General features: G+C 42.4%; 1 protein-coding gene across 1 annotated transcript in view; it reads right to left on the reverse strand.

Annotated features, from left to right (window-relative positions):
• Positions 1-19235, reverse strand: part of ACOT12 (acyl-CoA thioesterase 12) — a 41130-nt gene extending 21895 nt beyond the window's left edge. Inside the window, exons 1-5 of the mRNA XM_058524249.1 lie at positions 19109-19235; positions 12439-12508; positions 9291-9351; positions 5965-6066; positions 3146-3281 (exon numbers count right to left, since the gene is read on the reverse strand). Of these exons, the coding sequence (XP_058380232.1) occupies positions 3146-3281; positions 5965-6066; positions 9291-9351; positions 12439-12508; positions 19109-19235 (496 nt within the window). The remainder of the gene's footprint in view (positions 1-3145; positions 3282-5964; positions 6067-9290; positions 9352-12438; positions 12509-19108) is intronic.
• Positions 19236-19437: the final 202 nt, after the last annotated feature.

The following is a 19437-nucleotide window of genomic DNA, read 5'->3' on the forward strand; positions in this document are numbered from 1 at the left end:
TATCTATATTAACTCATTTAATCCTCAAACAAACCTTTTAAATAAGCTCCTTTATTATTTCCGTTTTCCAGTTCTCTTTGTCTGTTTTTAACCTTGCCTCAGTGAGCTGAGAAAATCAGAGCAAAGCCAGTGGTTTGAGTCCGGGCAGCAAGTCCTGGGACACGAACATAGACAGAGCAACCTCCTGCTGGCCGGCTGAGAGAGGAAGCGGAGGGGCCGATGAGCGGGCCCACGTCTAGCGATGCTGCCTCAGGAGCAAGCAAGCGTGGAGGAGGCGGCTATCGTGGCTGTGGGTACCTCGGGAGTGAGTGGGCCGACAGAAAGGCCCCTGCTACCTGTGGAGGAGCTGGGTCCAGAGACCAGAGAGGAGCAGGTCCCCTCTCTGATGGCTTGAGTGCAAGAAAACACCATGGGGAAACTGAGTTCCTGTCAAACGCCAGCACTGCTGTGGGACACTTCCTGCTGGTCTGGACGGCACTTTGAGGTCCAATTCAATGCTTCAGTTTCCCCTGAAAGCAGAGGCTCTGAAATGGCCGAGCTGCTCTCAGAGCAATGATGGCCACCTTATCTCTCACTGTCTATGTCTAAGGCAGAGGACAACACTCAGGCTGTCAGGGGCTAGGAGGCTGGTGGCTCTACTTCCTTCAGCATCCACTGTATCCTAATAAACGTGCTTTAACGAAGCCTTGTGTTAAGCGTGTCTAATTTGGAGGCGACTATGACATAGAGGTTATAGTCAGCTGTTCCCCATCCCTTGATTCCTCTAACACGAGGTCATCAGAATGTGTCCCTTTCCACACCCTATTTATTGCACTCACGCTTCCACCAACCCTGCTCTTGCCAAGGCCACCAATGACTTCCCTATTCCCAATCCAGTGGACAGTGTTTATTCCTCACTTGCTGGAACACAGTTGACCACTCGTTTCTTCATGTAGCTCTACTCCCTTGCCTTGTGACACTACTCTCTCCAGTTCTCCTTGTACCCTGCCAGCCGGTTCCTCCAGGTCTCCTTCGTAGACTCATCTCCCTCCTCTGCTCATCTCTTAGACGGCCGTGTTCCTCAGGTTCTGTTCCCGGGCCACCACCCTTGTGTCCCTGTGAGCCCTCTCTGGGTGACTGCAGGAACTATCTTCGTTTGAATTAACATCTGTAAACTGTTGTCTCAAACTTACTCTCCCCAGCGCTGGTCTCATCCTTTTGATTGTTCCATAGGCACCTCAGACTAACTGAACTCATCATCCACCTCATCAGAATACCACCTCCCCAGCCCCCCATATTTATCATCTCAGTCCATGCTACCACCATTAATTAACAGGTTGCTCAAGCCAGAACCCTGAGAGTTATCCTAGACTCCTTCTGCTTCCTCACCATCTCCCCACATCGGGGACCCCATTTTGCTGATTTTGCCCCTTGTATATTTTCTGACTCCTTCCTTCCACTCTCCCCGTTGTCACTGCCTGGTACAACCACTCTTCACCACTTGCCTGGTCTCCCTCCCTCTAGCCTCCCCTCCTGTACCCAGAGTGACCATATTAAATACAAACCTAACCATGCAACAACTCTGCTCAAATCTTCATTGGCTCTCATTGAGGACAGAAGAAAGGTCAAGCTTCTTAGCATGGCCTAAGGGAGCCTCTATGACACAGTCCTATCTTTTCATGTCCTGCCTCCTTCTGCCTTGAATTTTCTCTCTAGTAATGCTCTTGTTCTTTTTTTTTTTTTAATTTTATTTATTTATTTTTCCCCACAAAGCCCCAGCGGATAGCTGTATGTCATAGCTGCACATCCCTCCAGTCGCTGTATGTGGGACGCGGCCTCAGCATGGCTGGACAAGCGGTGTGTCGGTGCGCGCCCGGGATACGCCCAGGATCTGAACCCGGGCCGCCAGTAGCGGAGCACGAGCGCTTTACCGCTAAGCCACGGGCCGGCCCCAATGCTCTTGTTCTTATGATTCAGCTATTTCATTACTTTAGTAAAATGCATTTAAAATATATTTTGGTACTGAGACCATCTTTACAAAAGGATGTACTCTTCTCAGCACAGTAATTTAATGATGAAATCTTCATTTCCCTAAAAATAACTTGGTAATGGGCATTGTCTTTTAAAAGGTCAGCAATAAACAGAAGCCTTTAAAAAGCTCTTTTCCAACCCAGAGGTCATCTGTGGGGTGGTCCCAGGACCGTGATGATGTCACGTGGGGCAGAATATCGCCCACACATGTCCGTTACCCCTGCCTGTCAGCTCTTCCTCTCCCCTCTGGTCTTTGTGCGCACTCTTCCTCCTTCCTCCTCCCCCGCTTTTCACATTCTTATTCCAACCTTTCTTGTCTTCTCCACTCCTTCCTCTTCTGCCTGTGTCTGCCTTCGCAGCCCAGGGGAGTTGGACCTTCGGTGAGCCTCCTGCCCTCCTGGCAGTGGTGAGGGGCTCAGGCTGGATCACTCCACTTCCCCCCTCACTCACTTGGCTCTCCACCACAGGTCATCCCCCCTCGGGCTGCAGGAGATGGGGGCAGACAAAAGGAAGGACAGAGGAGAGGGAAGGCAGCCACCTGTCCTGCCCTTCTCGCCTCATGAGGCCTCCTAGAGCTGGGAAATCTCTGCTGGAGAACTAAGCAAGTTTGGCTCATCAAACACAATGCTACTGTGGAAGAGCCAGGAAACAGGAGAAGAACCTTATTGCTTCCACTCATGTCCCTTGTGATCTTTAGCAAAGCTCTTCACTGCTCAGAGTTTCCAGTTCCTCCTCTGTTGAGATTAATGCAGCTCATCTGAAATAACAGATGGGAAACTGCTTCATAAACTGTGAAGCCCAGATCGATGTGTGGCATTGTCATTCCTTTAGTCGCCGATCATCACTGAGCACACACTTACTAGCAAGGACTGCCTGGTCCCTGTCGCCCTTCTCTCCTGTCTCCTCCCCTCCAGTTTAAACTGGAGAGATCCTCCAGTTTAAACAGATCTTAGATCTCAGCAGTTATGTTCTGAATGGCCGGCGCCTTCCTTCTCCAGCCACTGGGTTTGTTGGAAAAAGATACCTAGCATCACCAGGACCGAATTATAATCATTATGCGAAAACAAATGTGCTCTAAGGAAGGCCCCCTTCACTTGTCACAGCATATAAAGTTCCTATAAGTAGACTTACTGACCATCGAACTGGCTGCTTTCCTTCACCAAGTTTTTAAAGGTATCTTCATGTTGTAACCGAACTTTCCTTCTCTCAGAGGCAAGATTATGTTCCACATGATCCTGTTCAGTTAGAAGTGTGACTGGTTTTAACTGAATCTAGAGAAAGAAAAACATTTATCTTTCATTGCCTTGTTAAATTATAAAAGCACAACATGAATTTTGCCAAAACAAATGACATGCTACATTGTTTTCTAACTCAAAGTAAATGGAGCATTTATGGGCGTTTTTGCACACATATTATTTTGACTAAGTGTTTTTTCTCAAAATGTTTTTAAGCTGAAAAGATCAAATAGGCTTAATTATTTCTTCATATAGTATGTGCTTTAAAGAATTTTCCAAATATTAATTTTAAATTTAAAAATTTTCAGAACTACAAAATAAGAAATTCTTCAAATTAATGAATGAGGAGACTGACTTTGACTCCACTGAATTCTTCCCAAGAAATGTTTTCTACCTTTTGCAAAATTAAGACATCAAAGGGAGAGAATAAAGATGTTCTAGAGAAAGCTATCATGTACCAAGAGATATTCCCAATTTGGAAATTTCATCACATGGTGAAAACATTGTCTAATAAGCAAACTGAAAGAATCAATATGTCAGAATAAAGCTTTAACTGACCTCCAGAAACCCAGAAGTATGATTCAACAGAACCAAGAGCTCGACCTCCTCCCGAAATGCCTGACCGCTGACCCGTGTGTCTAAGAGTCACCTGGCAGCTGGACTGGGGCAGCTCCGCGCTTATTTCCAGGACACCTAAAGGCTGGGCTGACCCTCGGCCCAGAAAAGGATGAAATAGCTAATGATTTATTAATGCTGCTTAAACCAAGACTCCCCTGGACTGCTTTGTCTCATTTGTGTAGGAATGTGTGGACTGAGAGCTTGCCCTGGTTTAACTAGTCACACAGCCTTGTTTTCGTTGCGTGACCAACAGGGTATAAAAGACCACTTGGTAAACTTGTGCCTTGGCTCTTCAAGATAAAGTACATTTTGTGTGACTGAAGAGGACTCTGAGAGCTATGCTTGGAAGTCTTGAACTTGTCTGATGTCTGCCTGATCTGTCTTTCTCCTGTGTACCATCTCCTTTAGCTTTAGTGAGGCCTTGCCCGAGCACACCCCGTGGGGTCTTGTGAGTCCTTCAATGATCTGGGCTGTGCCATTGTTGAACAAAGTCTAGTTAATCATTGTCCATCTCATCCTGGGATAAACTCACTTTGGACAGAGATCCAGGTAGGCCTGTCGGTTCAAACCAGACCACTGATTTTTCATGGCTCTCTTCATGATGTGCTATATTAACTGAAGCATAGTTAGTTCTTCAGGCTCAGCAGAGACTGGACTGGAGTGTGACTACTGTCTTCTTATTCCAGGACTCCCTGAAGTTGGAGTGAGAAGTCTGAAGCTGGAGGGAAAAAATGGTGGCCCTTGTTTTCTCCCCCATGTGAAGGAGTAGGTTGGGGAGGTGGACTCCTTTCCACCCTTTGCTCTTAGATATGAGAACTCTGCACTCATACCCATATGCTCTCATTCCCAAGAGTCTGGAGATTTGGGGGATTCCAGGGTAAACAGAATGGCTGGCAAGACCTATCTCAATGTCTTAGATTTTAGTGAACACAGGATCCCTGGGACCTTTTGTCCAAGTACGGATTCCAGGTTCCTGTGCTAGTGATTCTAACTCAGTGGGTCTGAGATACAGCCCAGAAAGCTGCATTTTTATAATATAATAGCTTACATGAACTTCCGCTCAGAAAACAACCCCCCTGGGCAATGTGAATTTGCCCTGTGGACCGTTCATTACTGGGCAGAGAGTGGGAGAAGTGTCCCAGTGTACGAAACTCTGCAGGGACACCTGCCACCCAGGACCCCGTGGCTAACTCAGCCCCAGCCCACCTCCGTGCCTCCCGGCCCAAGTGAGGGGCAGCTGGTGAGTGCTGCTCTGCTGTCATCTCTGTTGGGGACGGTGAAAACATTGCTTTGTCCTGGCTCTAAAGTTGGAGACAGCCTGAGGAAGAACACTTTTGCAGAGCGAGAAGTACTTCTTGTCGCTTCAAAGTGGAGCTAGGAGAAGACACTGTGCCCACCTCTGGGAGCGATCCTTGGAGTGAAAGATTTAAATTCTAAATTGAATTATTATATTTAAAACTGGTTAGACTAAATGGGGACCCTCCCCCAGGCACCCTGACCCAAAAAGGTAAAGCCAAGAAATTATAATGAGTAAATCCTCAGCAGACTACAGACGGGCTGCTCTGGGTCGATGGCCAGGCAAGCCCACTGGGCATGCACACCAGGCCAGCGTACTTCTTTTAAGGGTGTTTTACCCCATATGCCCTGAAGTTTATTTTTAAACTTTAATAACTCAGAAACTTGGACATTCTTCCTTCAGGTATGAAAACGTGTGTGGACCATAACGTGCAACTGCTAGCTAAACTGCTCTTGCTTTTCAAAAATAAGTTTATTTTAACTCAATTTTGAGTTATATAACCACAAAAGAAAAGAACTAAACTAGTAAGCAATATTTTTGAGAAATGATATGACCTTCAGATCATTTAAAACACAATGTTTTTTCCTTTTTCACAAACTGGCTATATCTCCTTTTCTCTTACGTACTTAATACTGTGATATTACCACAGAATGATAACTTTCACCATAAACATTGGTGAATAACCAATCTTGGGAAAGCATATCTCATGGTAACAAGAAATGTCCCTTTTCCATAATAATTCTGATGCAATTGTTAACATGTCGCTGAATTACTTGCTAGATACCTCTTCACAAGAAAATTTACCTTTTCTTTTCCAACTGGTCTGGCTACAAATGTAGAGAAAGCCACGCTCACAAGTTTCTCAACGCCGGTGAACATGTCCTGTACCACAACCTTGATGCTGATCTAAAATGAAGAGAAAAATAAATAACCGTCCAGCCATCCAGACAACAGATGAGAGGGGGGCATTTAAGATTTGATTATCCACCTCACCATTCTTTTTTTTTTGTTTTTTGAATAAAACCAGAATTTTAATTTACTTTTAAGCAATACTGTTTTTTCCATGATGTGCTCTAAAACTGGAAAAATAACTTCTTCTCGATTATAGAAAAATATATATTTACCACGGAAAATTTGGTAAATATAAAAATAGATAAATGATTAAAATGGAATCTGATTATCCAGAGTAAATATTATCGGTAATCCCACCACCCAGATTAATAATTACTAAACTTTAGGTGAATTTTCTTCCAGTTTTACATAGATATATGAAATGTATATATATGCACATATATATGTGTGTGTGTGTGTCACACATAAATTTTTCTTACTGTATTTACAGTTTTATATTATAATTTTTAAAAAACTGACATTATGTGATAAGCATTTTCTAACCCCATTATTACTAAATATGCTTTTGAAAACAAGATATTAATAAATGCCCCATAGCCCATCAGAGAGATGCACCATAACTCTTTTTAATCTTTAGTTTCTGAGCTTTATAACCAAGTTAACATGGACAGAATTACATCATGTTATTTGCATCTTTGTTTCCTTTTTCAGGAGTTTTATTTTTTCAGGAACAGCAAGAAGGTGGCTGAGACACCCTACGGTGACTCTACAACGGACTGGATTGCCCCGTGTGAGGAGCTCGGAAGCTCGGGTCCTCACCATCACGCTCTGCAGAAGTGTTGGTCAACTCAGGAATCTGTCCTTAGATTTGGGCTAATAAATGCTTTCCCCACATATCCCAGATATAGTAACACTTTCTTGGAATAATAGGCAACCTCAGACATCTTAGTTCAGCCCTATGTAACCAATGATAAAGAACATCTATTTCTACATCTTCACCAAGTACATTATGTACAAAAATAATCAACAATCCACGATTCCTTTTAAGTCACTTAACTTATAAATGCAAAGTAGTATTTGCATGATAAAACCTAAGCTAAGTAGATGGTGATTAACCAAATTTAAACCATCCATTCTCAACCCCAACAAATCTCAACCCCACATAGCTTTCCACTTTCAGAGAAATAGACAAATAAAAAACAGAATAAAACACCTGACAGTAAAAACAAAGCAACAATCTGGAGAGTTAAAACATTATCTCTGAAGTTCAGAACACTGTCTCCTCTTAGAACCGTTCACTTAGTTACGTATGATGACCAAATGTCTCAAAGACATATGCCAGGTGGATTTCACCTTGTGTCATGAGACAGTAGGTCAGGTTGGAATGACATCCTGTGAAAACAACTGGAAAACTGGAACAAGTGTAGGAAGCAACTATTTCCACACATAGGACAGCAGGCAACACAGAACTGTGATCCCTGGGGGAAGGGGACGAATGAGCAGGGCACCTGCATTTCCCGGGGTCACAGCCTGAAGGCAATGCCCAGACGAGGGCCAAGGGGGGGAAACCGAATCTCACTGAATTGAGGAGCCGGAAATCAAGGAGATCAAGGCAGCTGAGAGAGTCTCAGAGAGGTGGGAGCCACAAAAGGAAAGAATTCCAGAAACATGCATATAGTCCTCTGGAGTGTTTGGGTTGATACCAGCCTGAGCGTGAGTAAGGTGAAAGCTCAAAGGTCAGACAAGAACAACTTCTGAGGAAGAAACAATTGCGAAGGAGCTGTAATGTGAACAAGTCCAGGAGCTGGCACAGAGCTGGGGATCTTTGGAGTTCCCTCCAGCCAGATCACACTGAGCACACAACATTCACAGAACCCACAGACGACCCCAACTTAGACGAGGAGCTAACAGCCCCAATTGAAGCTAGCATTTACTTTCCTTAGGATCAGAATTCTGCGCTTTCAAACTCACTGGGATTTTTTCTTTTCTTTTCTTAGCTTTTAGTCAAACTTCCTTTGGAAATTCTAGCTTATCTCAGGGAATAGGAGGAAAAGAATAAAAGAAAAGGAACTTTTATCTATGCTTGGGCTGAATATAAAGGAGAGTGCCAGCCCTCAGGAGAGAGGCCAAGCCCAGAGGCTACTGTGTGGAAGGGTCGAGAGCCCCCCAGTTGAGAGATCAGGGTCCGGAGGCACCATCACAACTGTCACGGGCAGACCTCATTGTATCCACAGCTTCCCTTCCTTTCTAGTTTCTTCAAGTGTTCTGTATTCTGTTCATACAGACACTGGGGGAAGTGACTAAATCAGGGAAAAGCATCACCATTGGTGTGGTTATTGCCGACATAGTCCTGTTACGGGTTGAATTGTGTCCCTCACCAAATCCAGTACTCAGATTGTGACCTTCTTTGAAAACAGGGTAAAATTGGTTAAGATGGGTGGGCCCCTAATCCAATATGACTGATCTCCTTCTAAAAAGGGGAAATTTGGACACAGACATGCACACAGCGACAATCCCATGTGAAGATGAAGGCAGAGACTGGGGTGATGCAGCAGAAGCCAAGAAAAGCCACAGATTGCCGGCAAACCACCAGAAGTTAGGAGAAGATTGGGGCAGATTCTCTCTCACAGCCCTCGGAAGGAACCAACCCTACCAACACCTTGATTTAGGACTTCTAGCCTCCAGAACCGTGAGACAATACATGTCTGTTGTTTAAGCCACCCAGTCTGTAGTACTTTGTTATGGCAGCCCCAGAAAATGAGTATAAGTCCCTACATGGCTTTTGTGCCCAGGGCTCAAACGGACTGCAGCTGACCAACCCAGAAGTTGCAAAATGGGATCCAGTACAGTAAGTCCTTTCCTGCTAATTTAACCTGGACAGAGACTTCAAAAGCCCCCGAGAACGTTGTATCCACAACTATGGTAAAGAAAAGAAACCCAAGTGAGGAGAGGGAGAACAAGCAGAGTCAGAATCATTAGGAAATGAAACCCACATCTTGCAAGGAACCAAAAGAGAGCCCTTCTGCCTCGTATGTTTACTGTCTGTGTATCCTTCGAGTAGAAATAGTGCACTGCATCACATTTAATTTTAATAGCAGAGCTGACTGGGAAACATGGGCTCCTTATTATGTACGTGAGAGCCTGTCTACAGATTCAGGGGCCTTCTGAAACTCAGAATCCCATAAACTCCAAATTATTCCAAGGTCTCCTCCTCTGCCTTCTGTAAACAATGAAGAGATGAGCACCGAGAGGCAGAAAAAAGGGCAGGGGTCTCTTACCTCCATGCTTGTGCTGAACGCTCTAGTAACTTTCGCTTTGATGGTTATAACTTGTCCAACTCTAGTAAAAAAAAAAAAAAAAGATCTTGGTAATCCTAGCACATCTCATTTCAGACTTAAAGATTTAGTTGAATACTTATGCTCCTTCTCCCCTCAGTGCTTAGGCTCTAACATGTCCCTTGTCTTGTGAAGTCCTTTTCTTATTCACCAGATGAATATCTATACCTTATTTAAGGTCCACATCAAACGCTACCTCTATCACGAAACTCTCATTGATTCTCCAGGCAAAATGTACCGTTTAACTACCCCACAGAACTGAGTTTATATCTCTCCCCAGGCATGCAGCCTACCATGCTTTCTATTGTGATGATTATGTATTTGTCTGACTCTCTCACCAGATTGAGTGACCATCACACTCCAGAACTGTGCTGTAGTCATTCACATATCCTATTGAGCCTAGACCAGTACTTTTTGTATAAGCAATAGATATTTGTGAATTTAAAAAATATCTAATATGGCTTATAACCAAATTATATGGCTTTCTATATATAGCTTTCTATATATAGCTTTCAATTTTCTTTTTTTATGGTGCAGTTGCCATATCAAAATCACAAGAAGTTTCCTTTCCATGATTTTAGTGGCCACAAATCCTTTCTGATAACACAAACATGAAATGGCACAAAACGGCACAACTACATAGCACAGATGAGGTTACTAGTTAAGTCTAAGTTACAGAATTTAGGATTGGAATGTACAAAATAGATATTTTATTACAATATACTCTTGGCATTCCTAAGTTTAATAAAGGTGCTTTCATCTATCCCCACATAAGTTTGGATTTGCAGTAATTCGTAATTTTGCTGAGATACAAACACGTGTCAATTTTTTCTATTTCAGGAAAAATCACATAGCTAGTATGTGAGCTTAGTCAACAGACCTTCATCTGCTTCTACAAGACTCTAGAACGTCAGGGGCTCTTTCAGTGACACTGCAGCTGCCTATGAGAATAAGCATTGAGAGATGTTCAAGGAAAATTGCTGATCACAAAGACAGAAGCAGCGGGTCGGGGAAAGCACCGGATTAAGCATAAGATCCAGGCTCTAGGCACCCTCTGTCTTCTGGCTGGCTCTGGGCATTAGGTCTCATCAGTACAAAGAGGAGATTGGGCTGAGCTCTAAAGATCTCTCCATGCCAATGATTCTAATTCCTGCCCCAAATTTCCTTTGGGTCAGCTTTGAAGAAGTAATTTCTTTATGCATGTGGTTTTATTTAACTGAATTTTGCTTGTGTATAAATATAAATGCCAAATAGATAACTCTAAGCAGCAAGGTTAGAGAGATGAACTGGGCATCTCATTGGACAAGACTATTTCGAGTTTGAAAACTGATGGCAACTGCCCTATGGTCCTTGAGAACCATCCTGGACCAGAAACAGACGACCTTTCTCTTTGTTTCTCTTGTAAGTTATGTTCACATCTTTAAAGGATCAAGATAATCAGCATTAAAAAAAAAAAAACCAAAGAGATACAAACATATAAAATCAAAGAAATTAAGTAAAACCATACAATCCTAATTTATTACAGGTATTAGTATAAACTCTTTAAAAAACATACAATTCCTAATTCTGTCCACTGAAAAAGCCTAGAAATAATAACCAACTCTATATCAATGAGCACCTTCCCTGCCCAGATTGTGATCTCTACTTATAATTTCTTTTGAATAAATTTTTGATTCTAAGTTTGTGTGAGGAACATAAAAGATGAGCCCATCTTGTCACACCAGAAAGCAGAGGAGTTATTGAAGACTTCTAACTTTGGGGTTATGTCCAAAGGACTTAGGAACCAAACTGAAGAAACTCCCACTGTTCAAAGACGGGGCAGTTTGAGCATCTATAAGAATAACCACATCAGAATTAAATGCAACCAAGACGTTAAAATCCATGGGTTCATAACAAGAATTAAGCCTGTTTTTCATGGACAAACTTTACCTCAGGGTAACCAAGTAATTAACGAGATAAAGCGTCTCTAGACACAAATATTTCAGAAAATAAATAAAGAAGAACTCATAGAATTAGCATATTACCATCTTACGAATATCTAATGAAATAATGGTTCTAGGTAACGGTCATTAGACATGTGCTCTTGACAGGAACTAGTTTTACCAAAATATCAAACGTTCATCAGATGAATTTTTAGATGTAACTATCAGTTTACAAGAAATACAAATGACAGGTGAACATGTTAAACAGGGATACAATGAGCAAATACAGTATGTGGTAAACTCTATAGGACAAATGACCAGGTTTCTTTAAAAAATAAATTGCAAGAGAAAAGAAGGAACAGAAAATTATGTGCTAAAAGACATATCAACGATATCGGATCTTGACTCAATAAACCAATTGTTTAAATTAAAAAAAACATTTTTTGAGACCATTGGGAATGATAACTTCTGTTAATGGTATTGTGATTATGTTACCATGTTTTCTCAAAGAGTCTTTATCTCTTAGAAATATACACTGAAATAGTCACAGATGATGCCTTGCATCTGCTTCAAAATAATGCAGGTGTGTGGGCGAATATGGAGGGGTACTGAGAAAACAAGAGGGTCTATGAGTTGATTATTGTTGTAGTTAGGTGGTGGGTCCTTAGGGATACACTGTGCTATTCTCTCGACTTCTGTGTGTGTTTGAAATATATGTGTACCTTGAAATTTCCTACAATAAGAGATGGTAAAGCACATACTTCCACACATAAAATGTTTTTCATAATTTAACATCTCTACTCAGATGAATTAATGTTTTCCCTAATGATGAAATTCACCATCATAGAGATACTTATTATCATTAATTATTCTTCTAGTCGAGGAAGGAGCCATTAAGAATCAGCTTTTAGCAATCCTGCTATGCCTTATACCAGAATGCTCAGAGCTATTTCTCAACAAAGTCAGGACTGTGCATTTACACTTGAGTAAGTACTAAAAGCAGGTCCTGCAATTATTTCTTTTACTGATTTACATTTGGTCAAATGTTATTTATTTTACTAACAAATTGGATCAATGACTTCAAATGAATAAGCTTAGGTGCCACAAATATATGTTGCAGATGAACCAATAAACCCAGGAGAAAGGCGTGATAGAGCAATGCCACTTACCTAGCTGTCTCCTCAAATTGTATGTCATCCACTGAGGCTGTAACACAGGAAACCCCAGCATGTTTCTCAGCTTCAAAAAATAGGTAAAAATGTGCTGCATTAGTAGTTATGTCTGAATATTTCAGCACAAGGGAAAAGGAATAAACCTTAAGTGGATTTATTCTAGTAACTCATCCTCTTGTTCAATATAGGACCACTGTGCCCAAACCTCTGGATGATCCAGAATGCTGACAGTTCTTTTGCTCTCTAAGTTATATTTCTACTGCATGGAAATGACTGTACTTCCTTCTAAGTTTTAACTTGCACTATTTTAGATTTGAAATTCAACGCCAATACCCAGATATCTAGCTATTTAAGTAACAATTTAGTAAGTTGGTGCCAACTTTAAATATTTTGTCAGGTACTATCCTTCTTTTGTTTTAAAAACAATGCATCAAAGCTGTATCCATTATCCCACATAACCAGTCACCGAATATATTTAAGCCACTTCATCAGTATAAACACTGAGCTGAGTATGGGAGACCCTGAGATCATACCCCAAATCAGAGAGGAACTTCTCTGGGAATCAGAGAAATAGAGATGGGCACAGAGTAGGTATTTAGTCAATATTTATTACCTAGTATTATGAAATTCACACCAAATTCACTATATATTAATTAGGTTGGAGGATGAGAGTATTGAGCAGGGGGAGAGAGACTAGGGAGGAGCCCCAGTTATTTCCATGTCCCATGTCTGCATTTAATTTGTCGAAATCTTTTTTTTTTATTGTTGGTTTTACTTTATATACAAATATCAGAATTTATTCTCTTTGGGAAAAACTTTGACATGTGCTTCTGCCAGAATTTGATTTTGAGGCAACAGTAAATTAAAACCCCAACAGATTGCACTGGCTTTTAAAGAACTTTTAACCCCATTTTAATTTCAGAGACTTCACTCCTAGAAAAAGAAAGAGACAGTGAATTATACTGAATTTGTATTCTTTGTGTATAGTGGATTACTTTAATTGCAATCTACATTAATTGGTAGTCCCTGGTAAAGAGAGGTGAGAAAAAACTTCGGAGAGCAAGTCTTTAAACACTCCTCTTTATGATCTAATTCTGTAGAATACTGGACATTTTGATTTTACTAGTTGAAAATAACTAAATGTCCCTCCAAACATGCATGTAACATAAACTTTGAGTTACCAGAAAATGAACTGTAGCAGAACTCTGTGTGTGAGTAAAGGAGGGGGAAGATGGGCTTCCCAGCTATAAAGTTCAGTGAGAGGAAGGGAACGTAAAAGTACCAGACTCTAGAAATACTCAAGGTAGGCTCAATTTAATTCAGTGTCTCAAACATAAGTTCCCACTGACTTCCAGCCCCTGAGCCAAATCGGTCCTATTTTTTAACAAGTCTACTTGGTGGCAGTTAGAGATCCAGCCATAGTCCGTGCCCTTCTAAAGCTTAAGATTTCCAGAGAACTACTGGACCCCTGCAAATACATGCTGTAAAACATTGACTAAAGAGTACCTCATAGACATTTGTTCCAGTTGCCTGACACAAGGAAATGGAATGTTGAGTTTATTAAACTATTCTTGTTAATAAATTGTTACCATGTACACCAACATGAGTTACCAGTTTTGAATTACTTAAATGATAACTAAAGTGCAATAACCAATAAAAGACTCAATTTTTATTGTGTATCTTGGGTATCTACTATGTGTATACATAGCACTATTCTAGATTGCATTAGGGATCAAGAAGAAACATAATCATAATAATAGTTGCTATTTATTAAACATTTATTATTGGCCAGGCCCTGAGCTAAGTATTTACGCACATCAATTACGTGAGGTTGGTATTATTATTAGTTCCATTTTACATTGGGAAATTTAGGCTTAGAAAGATTAAATGCATGGTTCTAAATAGTGATTTTAACTACAGAAGCAATAGGAACTCTCAGGAAAGACAAGACCAACCAAGGAACGCTCCCTAAAGAAGTACTTGGCTAGATATGGGCTTCAGAGCCTCACTAGCCATGGTTTACACTACAGACTTGCAAAGGCGATTAAATTAAAAAGAAAAATAAAGACATAGGAACTAAAATAGGGCCACATTTTTACATGTGATTATATGTGGTTGTTTTCTTTTTATAAGTATATCAGGTTATCAGATATGAACTCTACACGACCAGCTTGTTCCGGTTCTTGATTTTGATTGTCCTTCGTAGAGTATGCCAATAAAAGTGGAGAAACCCTAAAGCTATTTCCGATTTCCTGGGGAAACTGAGAGAAGATGAGGAAGAGTTGCAGAGTAGCCAAGTAGTTGTAATCCACAAATGAGATGATGATTGATAAAAATGGTGGTACCTCCATTCATTCGTTCCTGTAACTAATACTGATTGACCGACCACCTGTGCTATGCCAGCCTCTGTGTAAGGTGATGGAAATATAAAACAGCCATGATCCCTGTTCTTATGGAGTCTGGTGGAGAAGCCAGGCATTAATTAAATGAATACATAATAACAAAAGGAGTTAAGTGCTCTAAGAAAACATGGATTTTTATGGGAGTCTGTAACCGAGGAACCAGACCCAGGTGGGATATCAGGGAAGGCTTCCACACGGAGGGAATGCTTGAACTGAGATCTGAAGGATGAGTAGGAGTAAAACGGATGTGTGGCAGGGGAAGCAGAGGAAAGGAGAGCATGCTGAACAGAAGGAACAATGACCACAAAGCTCCTGATGAAGGTCTTTGTGGCTAAAGTTCAGAAAGCAAGAAGGAGGGTGGGTAAGATAAGGCTGAAGGGAAGGCTGAGGATGGACTGTGCACAGGGCCTTGAAGCTCTTGGTTGACAGTTTTTATAATAATTATTATTAAAGATATTGTTCCACTGTTTTCTGGACTGCATTGTTTCTGATGAGGTCAGTGGTAATTCTAATCATTGATCTCCTATATATAGTGTAGTGTTTTTCTCTGCCTGATTTCAAGTTTTTCTTTTCATCACAGTTTGACTCTGATGTATCTAGATGTGGTTTTCTTTGTATTACTCTTGTGTGGTTTTCTTTGTATTACTCTTGCTTGGCATTCAACGTCTTCTTGAATCTGTATATTTTCCCCATACTTTTTCTCATCTCCTTTGGAACTCCAATTACATGTATGTTACAAATTTTGATATTTTTTTCTTTTAAAATTCATTTTTCCCCTCCATTCTTCAGATTGGATAATTTTTATTGATCCATCTTTATGTTTACTAATTCTTTTCTCAGTCTTCTCCATTCTACTGTTAAGCCTATCCAGTGAATTTTTTATTTCAGATACTGTAATTTTCAGTTCTGGAATTTCCATTTGGTTCTTTTTTTTTTTTTTACAGTTTCTACTGCTCTGCTGAGATTTCTTATCTTTTCATTCTTTATGATCATATGTGTCATTACATCCTTGAACATTGTAATACTAGCTGCTTTAAAATCCTTGCAGCTTAATTCCAGCATCTTGGGTCAGCTGGGGATTGTCATCTCCATTGATTGTCTTTTCCCTTAGGAATGGGTTATGTTTTCCTGTTTCTTTGTATATCAAGTAATTTTGGATTGTATCCTAGCCATTGAGAGTGATATGTTGTAGAAACTGTGGGTTCTTATATGTTCCTCTGAAGAGTATCGTTTTTTTTTTCTTTAAGTAAGCAGTTAACTAAACTCAAACTATAAAACTTTGTCTCCAACGAGGCGGGAACAGCCCTTTTGGCCTTAGCTAGCAAGCTTGGACTTTTTGTCTTATGCATATACGATTCAAGGTTCATCAGAGATTTGAGCAAAGATTATGGAGGAAGGCTTGTAGGCCTTGGGAAGGAAGACAATGGCAGAAGATGAACAGAACTTGTGATCAGATTAGCAGCTTCAAAAAGTACTTTAGATGCAGTGTGGAAAGGAGACTAGAATGAATGGGGAAGACCAGTTGGGAAACCACTGCTGAAGTCCACATGAAAGATGATGGTAGCTTGGACTAGGCAGTGGCAGTGGAGGCATGGCAAAGTGGTTGGGTTTGAGAGATTCCTTTAAGGTAAAACTGATAGGACTTGGTTCATGGATTGAATATGTAGCGGGGGAAGCAAGGTAGACAGAAGTATTAAGGATAGATGACTCCTAGATTCTTATATATATATTTTTTTTTGGTGAGGAAGATCAGCCCTGAGCTAACATCCATGCCAATCCTCCTCTTTTTGCTGAGGAAGACTGGCCCTGGGCTAACATCTGTGTCCATCTTCCTCTACTTTATATGGGACGCCGCCACAGCGTGGTCTGACAAGCGGTGCATCGCTGCACGCCTGGGATCCGAACCTGGGCTGCCAGCAGCGGAACACGTGCACTTAACTGCTACACCACCTGGCTGGCCCGACTCCTAGATTATTGACTTGCACAGTTGGATGGATTGGGTGCTATTCCTGAGAGAGTGAACCCTGGAAAAGTTTCACAAATGAAATAGAGAGGGAAGTGTGAGTCTGGGATATTTCAAAATAAGAAATGGATATGGAGGGTGGAGAATAACTCAGAGATGGCGTCAAGTCTCTAGGCTTGAGGAACTAGAAGAATAAGGGGGCCACTGACGGAAATGAGGTTTAATGCTGAAATGATAGTGAACATATTTAATCTTTCTTTAAATATTGAGAAGACATTTTGGAATCTAGTAGTGCCTGGGGGTCATGGCAGTGCCCATGGGGCCATGACTGTGATCATTATGTATTGTGGTAATGTGGCAGCACAGAAGTGCTGGTCAATAAGGAACTCTGGTTGGGAAAATGCCAGAAAAACCAATTTTTGTATTACTCTTATTGCATAAAGTAGAGCACCAGGGTGGAGCCTTTCTCTGCAGCAGATTTGGTTACACCTTAGCTAAATGATGTCCCTCGCTTATGTGGTGCTCTTCTCACCATGGAGGGTATAACCCAGGCATTATCCATGTTTCCAAACCAAATTTATCATAAAGATTTCTTTAATATTGTGCTGTTAGTGATATAACTATTAAGGTCCAGAGTAATTGACTATCAATTGAATCATTCTATGGTCTGAGTTTCCAAAGATGTAAAACGATAGAGAATTGCAGGAGGGCAATTGTTTCTCCATGACAGGACAGGGGCACCAAGCGAGGTAACTTTGAAAGTCACTTCCATATTCACGTATGCATTCAGTCTCCGTGGCAATAGGCATCGTTATTATTAGCAACCCTATAATAACATCATTATTATTAGCCACAAGGGAGCAACAGTGCTTCCTATCCTCGTTTTGCCTACATGTGAGTTTATTTTATATTCATGTTTTCACTATTATGTTATTATAACCGACCTCAAATCCTGATAAAAACTGTGAAGACAGAAACCAAACAGACTTATCACCAAACAGAAAACAAACAGATTGGCATCAGGTAGCTGACTGGATTTTGCAGGTGGTTAACACCCAGAGGATCAGACACTCAGTTAACGCTCATGAGAAGCAGAGTTCTGTCACCCTCTGAGCCACCTTTGTCCTCTGTAAAATCAGAGACCTGGGCTACATGATCTTAAGCTCCTTCCAGCTCCAATATTTTATCCTGACATATTTTACTTTAAAATGTACATTTGCCGACTCTATTAAGTGCCTCATGCAAAGCCTGGTTTATTTTAGAAATGGGATTCCAAGTTCTGGACCCATCCATCATCCATCTAGCCATCCATATAATCAGGAGGTTTTTATTCACTGCTGACTAAGCACTAGGGAACTAGCTTCAGTTTACACACTAATTGGCCAGGCAGGAAATAAAAAGGTGAACAGATTAATACACAAAATAATTACAGATTGTGCTAAGTGGTCTAAAGGAAGTCGGAAAGGGTATTGTGATAAAAGTGATGAAAGGGTGCAAATGTAAACAAGTGGCCAGGAAAGACTTCTCTGAGGAAATGATATTTAAGGTGAGATGTAATGCATGGAAAGGGCCAAGAGAAGAGCACAAAGGCCAAAAGAAAAGCAGGTGCAAAGGTCCTGTGCAGAGACCATAGTGTGCGGCAGGGAACAGGTTGAACACGGAAGCAGGTATGAGACGCGAGTCACCTATCAGACCAGGCATTAAAGAGAGTTGCAGAAACGTAAACCAATACCACTCCTCGAAGCACATTTTTAGTATTGTTGAAAATATAGTTATTTTTCAATAAAAATATGTAATGGGTTCATTCCTGTTCTTTTTGAATGAATAAATTTTTAAAAATTTGGTAAATATGGATAAAGATAACCCACATACACAAAAGCTCTCCAGCGTCCCCACTTATTTACTGGGGTAAAGGAGTCCTCAGACTGAAGCGTCTGACGAGCCACTGGTCTAGGGCATTCCCGGCGCGGGGCGGACTGGCTCGGTCACCGCGGTCCCCGGCTGCACGGAGCTCACAGCCCCGGCAACAGTCTCCACTCCTTCCCTCTCCCTCCTCGCGGTCCCGGGTCCTGGCGTGGCGCGGGCTGGGGCGCCAGGCATCAGCTTCCTCTCTGGGGTGCGTCGCCCCGGATCCTGCCGCGTCCCGCCCCTGCCACCGCGGTCCCCCGCCATCCCGCACCCCCACATCCCAGCCCGCCTCCCGGTTCCCAGACACGCCGCCGTCCAGGCCCCCGCCGTCCGGACCCCGGCCCTGCCCCGCCTCCCCTTCGGTCCCCGCAGCGGCCCCGGCCCCGGCCCCTACCCGCCAGGCAGGCGGCGGCGTCGATCCAGCGCAGCAGCTGCCCGGCGCTCAGCTCGCCGCGGGCGGTGGCGTGGCCCGGCTGCACCGCCCGGCTCATGCGCGCCTCGCCGGGCGCCGGCCGCTCCATGCGAGGCCGGCCCGCCCCGCGCCGCAGGGCTCCGCGCCGGCCGCCCGGCAGGGAGGCTGAAGGGGCTGGGCCGGGAACACCCCCAGGAGGGCGAAAGGAGCTCTTCTGTCTCGGGAGAAGCCCGATCTGGGGCGACCGAGGCCGGCGAGGCTGCGCCAGCCCGGCGTTGCCACCCGTGGGGACGGGCAGGGGTCCTTATCTC

This window comes from Diceros bicornis, chromosome 1 (genome assembly GCF_020826845.1).
Source record: "Diceros bicornis minor isolate mBicDic1 chromosome 1, mDicBic1.mat.cur, whole genome shotgun sequence".
In the NCBI taxonomy this organism is placed as follows: Eukaryota; Metazoa; Chordata; class Mammalia; order Perissodactyla; family Rhinocerotidae; genus Diceros; species Diceros bicornis.